The sequence below is a fragment of the Medicago sativa genome, chromosome 8 (genome assembly GCF_051527215.1).
Source record: "Medicago sativa cultivar Bolivia chromosome 8, Bolivia_mono, whole genome shotgun sequence".
Lineage (NCBI taxonomy): Eukaryota > Viridiplantae > Streptophyta > Magnoliopsida > Fabales > Fabaceae > Medicago > Medicago sativa.
The window spans coordinates 79896548-79913247 of record NC_140756.1 but is presented as its reverse complement, the minus strand read 5'-3'; the positions used below and the strand labels follow the sequence as shown (position 1 = coordinate 79913247).

Here is a 16700-nt window from a genome sequence, read left to right as displayed (position 1 = left end):
AATTAATTTACACAATAACTCATATAAATTATTAATGATTTTTTACAAATAACAAAAGTTTACTGTACCCGTGCGTCAGCACGGGTTTGTTACTAGTTGTTATTACAGTAAAAATTCACTGTTTCAACGAAAGGCTGAATACAAAAACTTCAAATTTTCCAGCTCAACAATGTTTAATCCGTCATCGATTAGAACATTAATACGACATTTATTATTTTCTCCGTTATTATACATTTATTTAATATCAATATAATTATTTATTAGTATTTTTTCAATTATTATACATTTATTTATTGAATTTATCAAACTTAACTACTCCCGACTTAATAAATGTATTTTAGTAGTAAATGATAGTACTAATTTTATCATTGAAATCAACATAATTAATTATTTTCTTAAAAATTATGCACAAATCTTAAACGAATATTATTTTGAGACTCAGAGAGTATATATTTTGTAAAGGTTAAATATTTTTTTGATTTTAAAAATATTTCAACTTTCCTTTTTAATGTTTAAATTTTTCTTTGACTTTTAGTTTTCAAAACTTTTGTGTCTACATATTTGATCTCTGTTTTTTAAGTCAAATTTTATATACTCTTCAATTCTTTTAGTTAGTTTTTACATGAATGTTTAAATTATTATAATAATTTTTTCAAAAAAGAATTAGAATTTTTAATAAAATATAAATTTTTATGTTGTTGTGTTTAATAGTGGTGATGAAAAACTTTTGAAAAACTAAAAGTTGAAAAAAATAAAATAAAAAAACTAAAATTGAAAATTAAAATATTTACTGAAATCAATCATGTTTAACACATTTGTATTATAAATAAAATCGACCCTGCTAGCCACATTTTTTCACTGCCATCTTGAATTTCATTGTTGAGTGATTGGTAGAAAATAGCATTACTAAATATTTTAATATCTTAAAATTGGTATATGCTAATGGCAATTTTATTTATATTTTTTTTTTCTTCTGAAATATACTAGCAGAAAATTTAATCTCTTTGGACGGGAAGACAAAGGCATCAAGAGACCATTTATATGAGCGGGAAGCATTCTCAATAGGACTGGAAAAACTTAACTGTTATGATCATGTGAGCTTAACTCCGTTGGTAAGGTTATTACATGTTATATGTTGGGATCAGGATTCGAACACCGGACATCCCACTTCTCCACATTTGAAAAGTGTGAGCTCCATTAAGCTACTTGGCCAAAACTAAAAACAAAAACTTAACTATTATGAAGCTTGTAGTGGTCTTTATAGAGGTTCAGACACTCATTGGTTGAAAGGGTATACTTAAAGGATTGAAACTTGTGATTTCCTCCGTGCAAAAATGTGGGGAATGTACACATGGTTGCGAATTGCTAGAGAACATGGTTTTTTCCATATTATAGTTGAAAGTGATTTTAAGCTTTTGATTGATATGGTTACTCAGAGTTGCAAGTTTAATGGACATATCCCTACCTTGATATGGCAGAGACGAGATCTTGCTAACTTGCAATGGCATGCATGTGGTTTTCAAGCACACCTCACATGGAGGAAACAGAAGCGTGAATTGGCTAATTAAGTATAGTCTTAATCAGAGTTGTATCATGTTACAATTTTGGAGGTTCCTCCTAGAGCTCTCAAGAATCTTCTCTTAGATGACATATACGGGATTACATGCCAAGAAATGTTAGTTTTGTCTTGTAATTTTTTTTTATTCGGTTAACAAATATCTGTCAATAGTATCAAAACCAACTATATGTGTGTATGTGCGAGCGCGCGTCTCTCTCTCTCTCTCTCTCTCTCTCTCTCTCTCTATATATATATATATATATATATATATACATATATATACAAGAAAATCAGCATTTTGCGACACCGCAATTGCGACCCTTACCTTATAACGGCCTCAATGTGCATATTTGCAACAGTTGTTGCGACAGTCATAGGCAACATCCGCAGGTTTTTTTTTTTTAAATTATAAGGCGCATTGTTAATTGCCTATTCCCGCTTGGCCAAATTTTTCATTCACTCCAATACCTAGTTTCACCTCCCGCTCCATCTCACTTTCCCAAACTTTTCTCTAAACCCTAAAGACCCAATTATGTCTACGTCACTCTCAAATCTCAAAAATTTTCTCAATTTCATCCCCAAAATCTTTGTTCCATGAATCTTCTCACTCTCAATCGCTCACCCCCAAAACATAACCTCTCAATCGGTGCTCAACTCACCAACTCAATCACTGTTATGTCTAAATCGGTGCTCAGTTGGTGCTGAATCATGGTCAACTCACTCAATCGGTGCTCAACTCACTCACTCAATCGGTGTTATTTCTGAATCGGTGCTCAACTCACTCAATCGGTGCTTATTTCTCCCTTTTTCACCGTTCATTTTCTCAACCTTTTTCCAGGTTAGTTCGGTTCCTTTTCCAGGTTATGATTTCTTCTTCTTTTGCTTATTTAAGAATTTATTTATTAAATTTTCAGCTTTTCTGTTGATTGAAGTGTTTTTTTGTGTGTTAATTTCTTGATTTTTTAATCATGTGTGATTTATGGACTAAAACGATTGGTTTTGTTTAAAGTAGTGGAGGCTAATGATGTAGTAAATCTAGACCAACCAGACCAAAACTTGTTTAACTTGTCCAAAATGATAATGGACGATTTCTTCATGTTGTGTGTACTAAGTTGGAGATTTGGACAAGACTAAGAAGTATTTTTTTTTGAGTGGGTGTGTGTGTGTGTGTGTGTTACTGTTATATAATGCTCTGGTTTACTTTAAAAATTGCCAGACTATTTGGTAGGAATGCCGATCCCTTGTCGAGTAAGAGGTTGTAGAAACAAAAATGAGTTTTGGACTCAAACAATGGAAAATGCACTCTAAAAATTGGAACAAACTACTTCAATCTATTATTTTGAAGGTTAGTTTTTGAATTGTTCCTAACTGATTCACTTTATATATGACTATATTTTGTATTGTTAATTCTAGGTGATGTTTTATTTTCATGTTCGTTCCAGGGTTACTTTGGATAGCAAGGACAAAGCCAAAATTGCATTTGCCTTGTTCACTTGTACTTAAGATATGGAACACAAAGTATGTGTAACAGGCGCTTCAGGCTTTTTGGCTTCTTGGCTTATGAAGCGACTTCTTTTGTCTGGATATCATGTCATTGGAACAGTTGGAGATCTTGAGGTAAAATGTATTTTATGATGACCAAATGTATTTTCACTTTTCACATTTAAATGCATTCAACATATGTATGACATTTTTATATATACTTGCAGGTAAGAAGCATAAAGTTGAACATTTATGGAAGTTGGAGGGACCAACAGAAAGACTCGAACTAGTCCAAGCTGATTTAATGGAAGAAAATAGCTTCGACAATGCGATCATAGGATGCAAAGGTGTCTTTCACATTGCCTCTCCAGTACCCAATCATATATCAAATGATCCTAAGGTGTGATATTTCATTTATGTTATTCATAGGTATCTCTATGTCACAACCTATAAGCTCATGCATTAATCAAAATCCTCACATCATGGAGACTATACATAGTGAAATAAGTGATGATACTTTGATTAATATCTAGTATGATTATCAATTTTTGTCCAAAATACAGGCAGAAATCTTGGAACCAGCGGTCCAAGGTACGCTAAATGTGTTGCGTTCTTGTCGAAAGAATCCTGCCCTTGTTCGAGTTGTGTTAGCCGCGTCATCTTCAACTGTTAGAGTAAGAGCTGATTTCGATCCAAACATACCAATAGACGAGTCATCTTGGAGCTCATAGGAATTGTGTGAGAAACTCCAGGTACACATTTCCTCAAGTAATTATATATTTGTAAGATTTTAATTAGCATGCACTCAACGTAAAAATGATTTATACATATGAGCAATTATATGTCCCTTTTATAGTATTACTATTACTAGTACTTTTTAAATCATGTTCTCATGTGAAAAGATAATGAAATGTAATTCGAGGTACATTTTTTTTTTTAATATTTTACAAATGGATAGTTAGTGGACCTAGCTTGCCAACATATTTTATGTTCCACTGCATCTGATGTGCTAGGCTTGTTCAAAGGTACATGCACACAAATGTTCTAGGCTTAATTTGATTGATATATTTTGTAAAATTATATGATTAACCATATTGCTAATTAAACTAACAGGGGAAACATAGAAATTTCAATGGCATGGAAGGATGGGATATGTTCATATTGATGATGTTGCACTTAGTCACGGTGGTTATCCTGGTTTCCCATTCCCAAAAGGTAGAGTGTCCTTGCTTTTCACGGTGGTTCACACTTCAGCTCTCCTAAAATTGTGATGTGCATTTAATCTTGTCCTGTTCAAGTTTAGGTTTATGCTTATGGCAACCAACATGACTAACATGACCCAACCTTTTTCGAGTGAGATTCCGTTATGCTTATGCTCCTCTGTATAATTGTTTAAATGCTTGAAATTTATATATCCTAGCTTGTGGCAGATTTTTCATGGAAAAACAAGTTGTGGGGGATTTTGTACTTATCATAAAACTTAGCAGTTTTGATTATTTTTCATGGTAAAGGAGAGGATACTTGGTTTTGATTATTTTTAGCTATATTCCCGTGGCTATAGAAAGTGGTTCATATGAGTTTTATTGTACTTTGAGAATACTTTGATATTTTATTGCACCAGGAGAAAAGAAGAAATGAAAGAAAGGAGGATTACTCTGTTAATAGATATATAAATAGCGCACCTCTCACAGATTACTTCTCAAATCTGGTTTCCTTTTTTAGGAAGTAGTGTATGGATTTAAATAGACTGATCTCTGAGACGCTGAAGTAAGACATACATATTTCTTATTTTACATATTACATTCATATTTTCTTGTTTCCGTAGAAAGTAATTATGGTTACTGATACAGAAATCCAGGCCCAGATTCAAACTCTACCTTTAGTGATGTAATCTCTGCTGGAATTCCTGATGTTGAAAGGTTAATAACAGACAACATTCTGATACTTCTGATTTTTCCAGTTGTTCTTCCTTCCCTGAGGATAGTGGCTGATAATGTATGAAACTTCACTTTATGGCTTTCTCTGTTTACGTCTCATTTATGCTATTCAACATGATCTTATTAATGTTTAGTAGCATGTTGACCAGGATATGCAAAGTGGTGTTGTGACTTCTCTTTACTTACTTTGTTGCATCTTGAGGATAGTCAAGATCAAAGATTTGGCAAATGCAATAGTTGCTGCTCTTTATTACCCCTTAGAATCCTTTACAAAATGTTATGGAGGTCAAGTCAATGGCTATATACCTGATCATGGTTTTACATCTGAAAGCGACGGGATAGATAATGATAACCTTGCTGAGAATAATACAAAATGCTTGGTGGTCGATGTGCCATGCTCATCTAGTTCTTCAGATTGTCATCCACAAAGTATCACCATGTTAAATAATGGTAGCAGTTCAAATGTGGCTTTGAGGTATTAGCCAATCTTTCCACATACTGATTTATATTTCATTTTCTGTTAATATTCTTATGTTAGATTGGGAACAGTGATTTTCATATTTCTTTTTTCTTTTTCTGGTACAATGGTCTTCATATTTCTGCGTTTTTGGAACTGTGACACATTAGTAAACATATCATGCCAACTTAAATAATCCAGATCATACTTTTTACCAGTCATTTAAGTGAAAATATGTAATTTCTATAGAAAAAGTGGACTGTCAATCTATCCCTTAGGGCACAAATGCCGTCCAGTAAGGCTTAGGCACCCTCCCGAGGGGCACCTGAAGCCCTAGGCTCGTTCCCTTATGTTCTGAAAGTGTTTTAAGATAGTGTAAGTATTTTTATGTTCTGTATGTGTAGCATTACATAGCTAATCCATAGATTGGAGAAAGAGTATGGTTGCCATTAACAAGTATTTTTATGCAATTGTACATATTCTTTGACAAATATATCATAAAGTAATTATAGTTTCATTGCACGATAAGTTAAAATCCATGACTTTGGTGACTTTATTGCTTATTTTTGTTAATTATTGGTGTCTTATATGATGTTTGATTTGTTTTTAGGTGTAAAGACTTCGAACGACCAAACAGGGCGTGACATTCTTTGGAGTCTATTCATCGCCAGTTGATCAAAACAACTTCCTCGTCAGAGAACATCTACATGATTAAATTTTCATGTTAGGAGCTTAAGAAACCTAATTGTATCACTTGTTTGTGTTTTATAGAATCATTTTATATGAATGTAAAATTCATGTTAATTTATGAATTAATTCATATTTTTTATCTGTGAATTATAATTTAGTTTTGTCATAAAAAGATGATGAGTAAAAAGTTCTATTAAAAATTCATGAAAAAACTGATTTATTTATTTTTTTAAAATAAATTTAACAATTGCGACAGTTCCAAACTGCTGCAATGGAATTTTAAAAATATTTTCCAACAATTGCGACTGTTATAAACTGTAGCAACATCCCTTTCAAAAAAAAATGTACTTTGCGACTGTTTTGAACTGTCGCAATACCCATTGCGGCTGTTGCAACGGCTGTTTCGTGAACTGTCGCAAAATGCTGTTGCGACCCCAACATACCTAACAGTTCAAGAACAGTCGCAGATGTGAATTTGCGACCCTTAGAACAGTCGCAATCCGTCGTTTTAAGGGTCGCAAAATGCATTTTTTCTTGTAGTGTGTATATATATATATATATATATAGAGATGCTAATGTTGACGCAGCAAGTCCGATAGAAGGTGATAAATGGGGTATTGGTGTTGTGGTGAGAGATAATGAAGGTGTTGTGGTTGGTGCTAATTCTTGGCAAGTTTTTTCATTACCAGATTCAGAGGTTGCAGAAGTCTTAGCTATGCGGAAGGGTTTGAAATTTGCAAAAGACATGTCTTTTCTGAATCTTATAGCAGAATCAGATGCTTCTAATGTGGTTTCAGCGTTGAATGCTCACCAACAATCTCCCAACTATGTTGGCCCTATTATTCGAGATTGCATTAGTTTTAAGGGTAGTTTTCGTAGTTTAAATTTTTTGCATGTTAGGCGTGAAGCCAACCAAGCTGCTCATTATTTAGCTAAATATGCTCTTAAGAATTTAGATTGTATATGGGTCGAAGAAACTCCGCCTTGTATTTTTGCAGTTTTGGCATTTGATTTATTGCCAGACTTTCGTTAATGAAATTATTTTTAACGTCAATAAAAAAAAAGATGCTAATGAGTGCCCTAAGGGCAATCCTTAAGGACTTTAGATATAAAGTTTTATGAAAATTTGCGCATTCAATGCATCGAAAATTGAAATTTTAAACTTTTCCATTGAACAATTTCTTAAATGAGTAACCTTAAAGAGTGCCTTAAAGGCATTCGATAGCAAGACCATATATATATATATATATATATATATATATATATATATATATATATATATATATATATATATATATATATATATAGGGAGCCCCTAATATGGTCCCCAATTTTAAGGGTCCATCAATGGTCCTCTCTAAATGACCTTCTATAGCAGGTTTTTAAGAAAAATGTTTCATGACCCCACACAGCAAAAAAATCATTTTTTTTAATTGCAGCAGCAAAGATTACTTTTGTGTCCTTCCATATAACACCAAAGTATCTACGTGCAAAACCATTTTTGTCTCTTCATAACCAGATTCCTTCTTCTTCTTTTAAATAAATATACAGCCAGGTTCCTTCTACTCCAACTAATAATGACATTCCAGTCAAAAATAAAAAATCTAATGGACAAGCTAATGAGACCCGTATTTGATCTTAGTTCTTGTTTTTGTTTATTACCTGTGTTTTTTGTGCAGTGACCATAATTTATAATTCACCGTGAAATTAATTTTGAAATACAATGTAGGTCTTGGGTAATTTGTCTTTAATTTAAGGGAATTAATTTCCCTCATGAGAAATGTACTCTCAACATGTTGTCTCATATACCCACAGTTTCTCAAAATCTCACTCTCTTTTTTGACAAAAATTTAAATCTCACTTTTGTCCACATATTTTACATAAAAAAATAACATTTCAGCACATTTCTGTCTATCACAGCAAAAAGGGGTTGCGATCCCAGGTTTTGAATTTTTGATCTAGAAATTTATGGTTTAAATGAAGGGGTGAAAGGTGAAGATGAGATAGAGGAAGAAGGAAGGAGCCTGGAGCGATTAATAGAGAGAAATGGAAAGAGGAGGAAAATGATTGTCAGCCTATGGATTTTAGGATTACACAGAAGAAAAAAAATAAAAAGTAAATTAGAGAGGAAAAAAAAAATGAAACCTGCTGTAGAAGGTCAATTAGAGAGGATCATGGGTGGACCTTTAAAATTGAGGTCCATATTAGGGGCTCCCATATATATATATATATATATATATATATATATATATATATATATATGGGAGCCCCTAATATGGTCCTCAATTTAAAAGGACCATAGATGGACCTTAGTAAATTACCGTCTATAAAGGGTACCAACTTTGTGGGTCCGGTTTTCATCTTCTTCTTCTTTATTGACAGGTTTCCATCGTATCTATACAAAATTCATTACTTTTTCTACAGTTCCAGAAATTGCTCTTCGAATCACAAATAAATCTGAGGTTTTGGACAATTTAAAATGTATAGGCAACTTTTCTTCCTCGTTTCAAGCAATAATCATGTTTTTTCTAACAATTGTAACAATCTCAAACAAGAAAACCATAAATTAGTTGGTTGATTACATGCCCAATAGATCTCTTTCCTGAAAAAAAATAATCTATACTTGTGGTGGTACTAGCTGCAATTCTTTGCTTTAAATGTTTATTTTATTTTATAATAATCACCTTGATTCCTTGGTTCATTCTTATCTATTTAAACGTTCAGGGAAACAGCAAGGAGTTGCCACAGTTTGTTTACATATTTAGATCTTACTAGTCACCTTAACCATAGTAGATCTCACCTAAATATTGTATAATCACCGGAAACTTGTTGTTCAAAAAATGGGATAAACCTTTTTTTTTTATAATTACCCTGATGTAATGTAACTAAACTATTGATTTGGAGAGGGTGGATCTGACCATAGTATGTAAGGCGAGAAAAATAACAAGTTATATCTACAAACATGTTTGGTTAAATACAGTATATTATACTAATTAGAAAGAATATATGGTTCTGGCTCAATATTTTTTTTCTGGTTTTGAAAATAAAAATGCAATCTCATCACCTTCTATAAATCTTGATTGGTCTGCAACCCATAAATCTCTAATTTTCTATCCATGGGCTCTTAAAAAGGTTGTTTTTGAAATAAAAAAACAAACCCAATGCTATAGAAACTTGCCAAATTGCACAATTCTTCATTTACAGGGTATTTCATATAGTCTGGCATTTTGGTGACAATATCTGCACATGTCTTTGCTTATTTCGATTGTATGTTAGAGATCTGACATGGGAATAGTATTAAAAATAAACATGGAAAGAGGATGTACAAATTAAAATGAATTTTCGTACGGCAGATAGTAGGTATAGATTCTTTGTACCCCACCACACAAACCGGAAACGAAGCTTAGAAACCCACTATTGCCGGTCACTTTGCAAGGACCATGGCTGCACCCTAAACAAAAGGGTCCATATTAGGGGCTCCCTATATATATATATATATATATATATATATATATATATATATATATATATATATATAGGGTTTTGTTACAAGCCACCCTTTGGTGGTGTCTTTTAACAAGTCACACCTTAAGGTGTGATTTTCACTTTTTAGTTATAACTTTGCTAAAAGATACCTTCATAAAAGTAAGTTGGTGTCTTTTCGCAAATGCTCATAGAGTAACATGATAAAAGACACCTTCATAAAAGGTGTCTTCTATCATAACCCATATATATATATATATATATATATATATATATATATATATATATCACTTTTTCTATAAAAAAAAAATACTACTTTAGTTTTCTTTAATGTAGCGGCCTAATTTGTGTAATAAAAAGAGAAAAATGAATAAACTTAATTTTCGCCTCCTACATCCATAACCTTGAGTCGAGAATTGAGATTTACGGAACGATCGCTGGAAACAGTAGACAAAAGATAAGAAAGAGGAGGAGAGAAAGAGAGAGGTGGAAGGAAAGAATGAATACAAATAGGGGTGGGCAAAAACAACTTATTTAGTAAGTTATTTTGAAAAAGGAGATCCTAATATGTTGTTTTACGTAAATAAGCTGTTTTGAATAAGTTATTTTGAAAAAAGAGATCTTGATAAGCTGTTTTACATAAATAAGCTGTTTTGAATAAGTTATTTTGAAAAAAGAGATCCTAATATGCCGTTTTGCATAAATAAGTTGTTTTGAATAAGTTGTTTTGAAAAAAGAGATCCTAATAAGCCGTTTTGCATAAATAAGTTGTTTTGAATAAGTTATTTTGAAAAAGGAGATCCTAATAAGTTGTTTTACATAAATAAGTTGTTTTGAAAAATTTATTTTGAAAAAAGAGATCTTGATAAGCTGTTTTGTATAAATAAGCTGTTTTGAATAAGTTTTTTTTAAAAAGAGATCCTAATAAGCCGTTTTGCATAAATAAGTTGTTTTGAATAAGTTATTTTGAAAAAGGAGATCCTAATAAGCTGTTTTACGTAAATAAGCTGTTTTGAATACGTTATTTTGAAAAAAGAGATCTTGATATGCTGTTTTGTATAAATAAGCTGTTTTGAATAAGTTTTTTTTTAAAAAAAGAGATCCTAATAAGCTGTTTTGCATAAATAAGTTGTTTTGAATAAATTGTTTTTGAAAAGATATCGTAATAAGCTGTTTTTCATAAAATAAGTTGTTTTGAATAAAACAACTCTAGCTATTAATTCTAATTTGTTATTTTTTTAATAAAAGTGATTTTATTCATTGGATAAAAAATATTTGTTTTGGTTCGGATCGGTTTGGTTAATAGGTAAGAAAATGGTTAACCGAACCACAACTTAGGTTCAGTTCGGATACTTCCAAACTTTAAACGGTTCGGTTTAGTTTTTCCGAACCATTTCAACACTTTGGTTCGGTTAACATGGTTAACCGAACCATGCCCACCCCTAAATACAATGAATTTTGTAAATGGTGTTTATATTTAAAATCAACAAGCAATTAAAGAGCAAAGAAGAAATAAAAGAAATATCGTGTCTCTCAACAAACAAAATACCGAATTGATTTGAAGCTCGTCGCAAAAGCTACAAATCCATTGATTATGGTAAAATAGATTTAACAGAGAGAATCAGTTTTCGAATGATAAGCCAAATATGTTCGTAGAAAATAGGAATCACAATGATGGGTCGAAACATGCGCCTCAGTCGCAAAAAGATCGGGACATGCATTATTATATGTAGGGGTCGGGGTTCGAACCCCGGACACCCCACTTATTCATTTGAAAAAGGTGAATTCTAGCCACTAGACTACTTGACAAAAAAAATGAAAGACTTAAAACATGTTTGGTTTTTCATTCTAAAATCTATTCTGATTTTTTAAATTGATTTTACTAAAAGCTAAGATTCATAGCTTTGCGGTAATCTTCAAATCAATTATTCTTTTTTCGTTGGTTGAGTGTTACAATAATTCTCTTATCTCTTAATTACCTTGTTATTGTTCGTTAATTTGAACATTGTTTATAAAATTTCTTGTATTCTTCTTTGTTCCTACCCCTCTTTTTTCTCTTATCTTCATTCTTATATTTTATTATGCGTGAATCATTTTCAGTAACCACCATCCAAGAGTCTTAATTCTCAAAGGTCAGGGGTGAAGGAGGAATCGGCTCTAAAAGGCAATAAACTCAATCATTTTATCTTTTTATTACGCAAACCGGCCTACTAAATCAAATAACGAAAACCAAAATGCAGTGAATTTTTATGAAAAATAATTATCTGGAATGGTCTTTCTTTTTTATATAGGGTGATACTTCTAATTCTAATAAAATATACATTTTAACTTTTATAATATAAAATATGCATTTTAAATTTTATAAAAAATGCAACATAAATGTAAACTATACAAACAATGTAAACTGGTAAGGATCACATGTACCTTAATATATCCGAACATAATCAACATGGATTGAACTTATCTTAACATTATAGTTGGTGGTCTTTGGGTGCAATATAGCTTAGATTAGATGTTTAAGATTGTCATGCAATGTAGTTGACCTCTAATTTTTACGTAAAACAAACTCACTTTTAACGGAATCAATTCAACCAAAATTAATTATGACTACAAGATAACTAAACACACACTTAATATTTAAAAAGAGCAAAAACGATATTTTTTTATTTTTTGTAAAAGAGCGAAATGCCAACATGTCTTTACAACAACAAAAAAAATAAAAATAACTATTAAAAAAGTAAAATAAAATTCAATTGTTGTGAGTTCTTAAGTGACTATCACCATTTCACATAATTATCAACAAATAAATGTAAAGATAAAAATAAAAATTAAGTCAAGAGTATAACTAAACTCACACTTACGAATATATACATACACACACACACACACACACACACACACACACATATATATATATATATATATATATATTAAGTTTAAGTTTGTGACATCATAAAAAATAAACATTTCAATTATACGCATGTTTTCTTGACCAAAATACAAATTATACAAAGGTTACATTTCTTCAACCCAAACATCCATAAATAAATATTTTTTATCTTACAAGACCGTTAATAAAAATAGCAAATATATCTCATTATTATTCTTATGATGCATTTATCTCCACCACTTATCTCAAGGCTAAAAAGAAATAAAACTGTTCACCAACAAAAAACTAGGCCAGCTTGAAAGTGGTTGAGTCCAATCATTCAAACATCTCATATATAAAGAAAACAACCAAAGATTTAATTTCGTTCTTGCTCTTTATTGGTTAAATTGAATCATTTAGAAAGAAAAAAAAAATACTGAAATTAGTATATGACATTTTTATACAAGATTATTTTTTCTGCGCATAAAAAAGAAATATTTAAATTAGTTTATGACATTTTCGTACAAGATTGTTTTTTCTACGTATAAAAGATAGATTAATTTGTTCTCCTATGAGAATGTCAAAATTATTTTGAGTATTATTATTATTTTAGATTGAATTGAGATATCAAAAATTGAATTAATTTATTAGGACTTAAGTCTACGAGGAAAGTCCAACCCAGAAGATTAATCTATCAGATAAAAAAACTTCATGATTTACGTACTTTGATGTAGAACTCGTAACATAGACCATCATAAAAAACTAAGGAAATAAATTGGATCTTTATTAAAAAAAGAGATAATAAGAATGGAAAGTAAAAGAAGAAATGAACATTTGGCTGCGTGTTTATTCAACAATAGAAAAAGCAAAGAAACAAGGTTTCCAATGGTCCATACCTCCATGGAAACCCCTTTTTCTCAAGTGTTGCTCTCATCTCAACCCTTCACATTTTTCTCTTATGAGTTTTTCCTCCTCACTCCACTCTTCTTAAGAAGTTCTTGCACGACAGTTTATATAAGAAAAGGTTTTGTAACTTTAAAGATTTAATCCGAATGAACTAACAACAGCTAAGTAATGGTGCCAAATTCTGTTTTGTTGCTAAAATTATACAGACCAGCCTGAAAACTATGTTACACCATTTTGATGCAATGAGTGTCTGATCCAAAAGAAATGTCATTTGACTCAAACCCCTAAATAGGTTGACAACTGTTGAACCCAGTTATTACTTTTTCTTGTTGCTTAAAATTTGTTTCACTTTTTGTACTTTGAACGAAAAATGTTACTATATGTGAAACTAGATAGAGTATTTTAATTTTATAAATATAGTTTTCTTTTAATCTTTTTTCATGTTAAATTAAAATCGTTTATTTTTAAATTATTTGCAATGTTGGACTAAACTTCGTACTCCATTCACTTCTGCTACAAATTTGCATACATAGACGTTAATGAGCTATTAAAAAGAATATTTTACTACTCAACACAACTATCAAGATCTCACAAAAGAAAAAACAACTATCAAGATCGAGCAAATGACAAAGAAATTGTAGTATATTAGTTTTATTGTTATTTTGATGGATATCCGGATTTAAATTGTTATCTTGACTTGATTTTAATGGATCGATGAATTTGATTTTCCTTTTTAATGTGCATGTTAGCTTTTTAGACTTGAAGTGTTTTTATTTTAAAAAAGTTCTTGAAAATGATAAATTCAAGAAAATGCAAATTGCCAAAATAAAATGATCATTTCGGGCTTCCAACTCTTTTAAACTCGGGGCTTCCAAAAACCGTAAAAGGCCCAATCCTATGAACATTTCTTTTTAGGCCTCCAATATCTCTAAGACCCCTTAAACACATATTCGATAGTTATCTATCGGATGTGTGTTTGACAGAAAACGTACTTTCGGTAGATAACTATCAGATATGTATTTAAGAGATCTTAGAGATATTGGGAGTCCTAAAGGGAAACGCCATGATCCTACTTGTCCAGTTGAAAAGCAATGTTGGGCTTCTTACTTTTAAAAAAAGAGTTTTTTTTCCCACTCTTCTAACCTGGTTCACATTATAAAATCTAAAATGTTATAAGATGTTGGAGTGTGTTTTTAACTTATTTTTACACTGTTTAGATTTTATAATCTAAAATATCTAAAATGCTATAGTGCACAGGAGAAGGTAGAGAAATGGGAAAACAATTTTTCTTAAAATAATAGGGTATAACACGACAACATAAAAATGAGAGTTGCATGGTTGAAGAGGTTCATGTTTTAAGTCCAACTTACGTGTACAACGATCTTTAGAATATTATAACAATCTTTCTCACAAAAATATATAATGTTTCAACAAAGTATGAATTTTTAAGCGTTAATAAATAAAAAGTTCATACTTAATTAATCCATTATTAAAAAAAATTAAACTTTTACAAGAGAAATTTCTATGATGTACTAAACATGACTCCAAAAAATAATTCAAAGATACACATGAATTTATTTAAAATGAGGGAGCGGAAGTTGCGTTAGAAAACATTTGGAGGACCAAATTTATTGAATTGTTTTAGAAGGATTAAAAATGAAATTTGTGGGATATATGAACAAAAACTTATTTAACCTTAATCCTTTTAGGTTTTTGAATTTATACTCTATAACTCTTGCATCGCCAACTTTTGTCAATCTTATTGAAACCTCCAATTTCTTTCTCCTTCCTTGCTTTTCTCTTTCTCTAGGAATCTCCATTATAACAATAAAAACATATGACACCTAAATTGCACAATTGCAAGATAATCAGATGTACAAAGCCTGAAAGTCATACAAGTAGTTTAAGTATGCATAAATGATTGCTCAAAACTCTTCCTAGATCTGGCCAGTAGGGCATTATTTGGGGTGGGTGACTTTTAGGGTGCACAAATTGTTAAATTTGTGTACCCATACACAAACACACTTTTAACCTTGGATTTATTATTCTAAAAATGAATGGTATAGATCTAGTGATAGTCTACATGTATCAAATTTAAATAAAGGAATGTATCAAAAAAGTTTAATGTGGCCTATTTTATTATTGTTTTTTTTGGGTACAAATGTGGCCTATTTTATTAACAGCGTGAATCTACTCCCTTTTATTTGTAACATATAATTTTAAACACAAATTCTTTCCCTATTTTTCTGTTATTGAGGGGAATGATTTTTTCCATATTATTTTTGTTCCTCTGTACGTGTTTATGTGTCCTTTATGCCTTTTTAATCGTTTAGTAATAGTTTTCTGCAAAAAACAAATCAATTAATAAATAATTTTTTTTATTTGGATTTAATTTGTAAGCATATACTGTGTAAACCTTTTTATATGTGCATGTGCATCTAATCAAATAACTTTATGATATCAACTTTTTAGATTAGTTATTAAAATATCTCTACAAATACATATTAAACATGTTTTGATTGGATTATGCGTAGAAAAAATAGTTGGCTAATGCATATAAATAGGGTAAAAGTGAAATAGAAGTCCCATAAAAAGTTAAATATTGAAAATTGTAGGTTTATTCGTTGAGATAAAAGAAATCATAAAAACTAGATTTTTTTTTTCACTCACAAACAGTAGAATATAAGCTCTATAAATTATACACCGAGAATAAAAAATGGATTTAATTCTGTTAATAAAAAAATAGACAAAAGTTGGCGTAAACACATCAATAAAAAAATGTTTTATTAAAAAAATAAATGCATCCTAAAAATACTTTTTTTAATTAAAAATCACTTCAGAGTAAATAGTTTTTGCAGACTACATTGAAATGAGGTTTCTATCATTACATACTAACCATTCAATTTTAAAATGATAAATCAAAGGTCAAAAGAGTGTTTGTGCATGGGTAGACAAATTTAACAATTTGTGCACCCTAAAAGTCACCCATTATTTGGGGTGGCATTTAGTATGCACAAAACACAAATTTGTGCACCTTAACAAAGTTACTTTTTTAATGCACAAGTTTTTTATACACCATTAGATCAATGAGGAGTATCGATTTTATCATAGTCTAACTGTATTATATTAACATTCTTTATCATATTGTCTTCAACCTCCATTAGTACTGCTTTTTAGATCTCAGAATCCACTTATGGTTTTCACATAATTGTACAGAGTTGTATCAACAAGACAACAACAACAAACTTCTCTCTCTACCTCCTCCTCTCTATCCTTCCAACAACAAACTTCTGTCAACACCATCCGCATCACCTACTC

The 16700-nt window shown here is 30.8% G+C and overlaps 1 protein-coding gene across 2 annotated transcripts; it reads left to right on the top strand.

Moving 5' to 3' along the window:
• Positions 1 to 2954: 2954 nt before the first annotated feature.
• LOC146902017 (protein TRANSPARENT TESTA 9-like) lies at positions 2955 to 6265 on the top strand. 2 transcript variants are annotated; one of them, XM_085732361.1, is made up of 7 exons: positions 2955 to 3175; positions 3268 to 3792; positions 3999 to 4065; positions 4154 to 4807; positions 4891 to 5035; positions 5115 to 5452; positions 6045 to 6265. In XM_085732361.1, exons 4-7 carry the CDS (start codon positions 4773 to 4775, stop codon positions 6076 to 6078), a joined length of 552 nt encoding a protein of 183 aa, XP_085588487.1. In that variant the 5' UTR covers positions 2955 to 3175; positions 3268 to 3792; positions 3999 to 4065; positions 4154 to 4772; the 3' UTR covers positions 6079 to 6265. The 2 variants fall into 2 exon arrangements, 1 of the variants encoding a protein (XP_085588487.1); XR_015021387.1 differs by lacking the exons at positions 2955 to 3175; positions 3268 to 3792; positions 3999 to 4065; positions 4154 to 4807 and having other exon boundaries at positions 4849 to 5035; positions 5127 to 5452.
• The last annotated feature ends 10435 nt before the right edge of the window (positions 6266 to 16700 follow it).

Excerpts from the sequence above, each read along its gene's own strand:
- LOC146902017 (XM_085732361.1), top strand. The coding sequence starts at position 4,773 with ATGGATTTAAATAGACTGATCTCTGAGACGCTGAA. Across the intron at positions 4,808-4,890 it reads CTGATCTCTGAGACGCTGAA|AAATCCAGGCCCAGATTCAA; the intron begins GTAAGACATACA and ends TTACTGATACAG. Across the intron at positions 5,036-5,114 it reads TGAGGATAGTGGCTGATAAT|CATGTTGACCAGGATATGCA; the intron begins GTATGAAACTTC and ends AATGTTTAGTAG.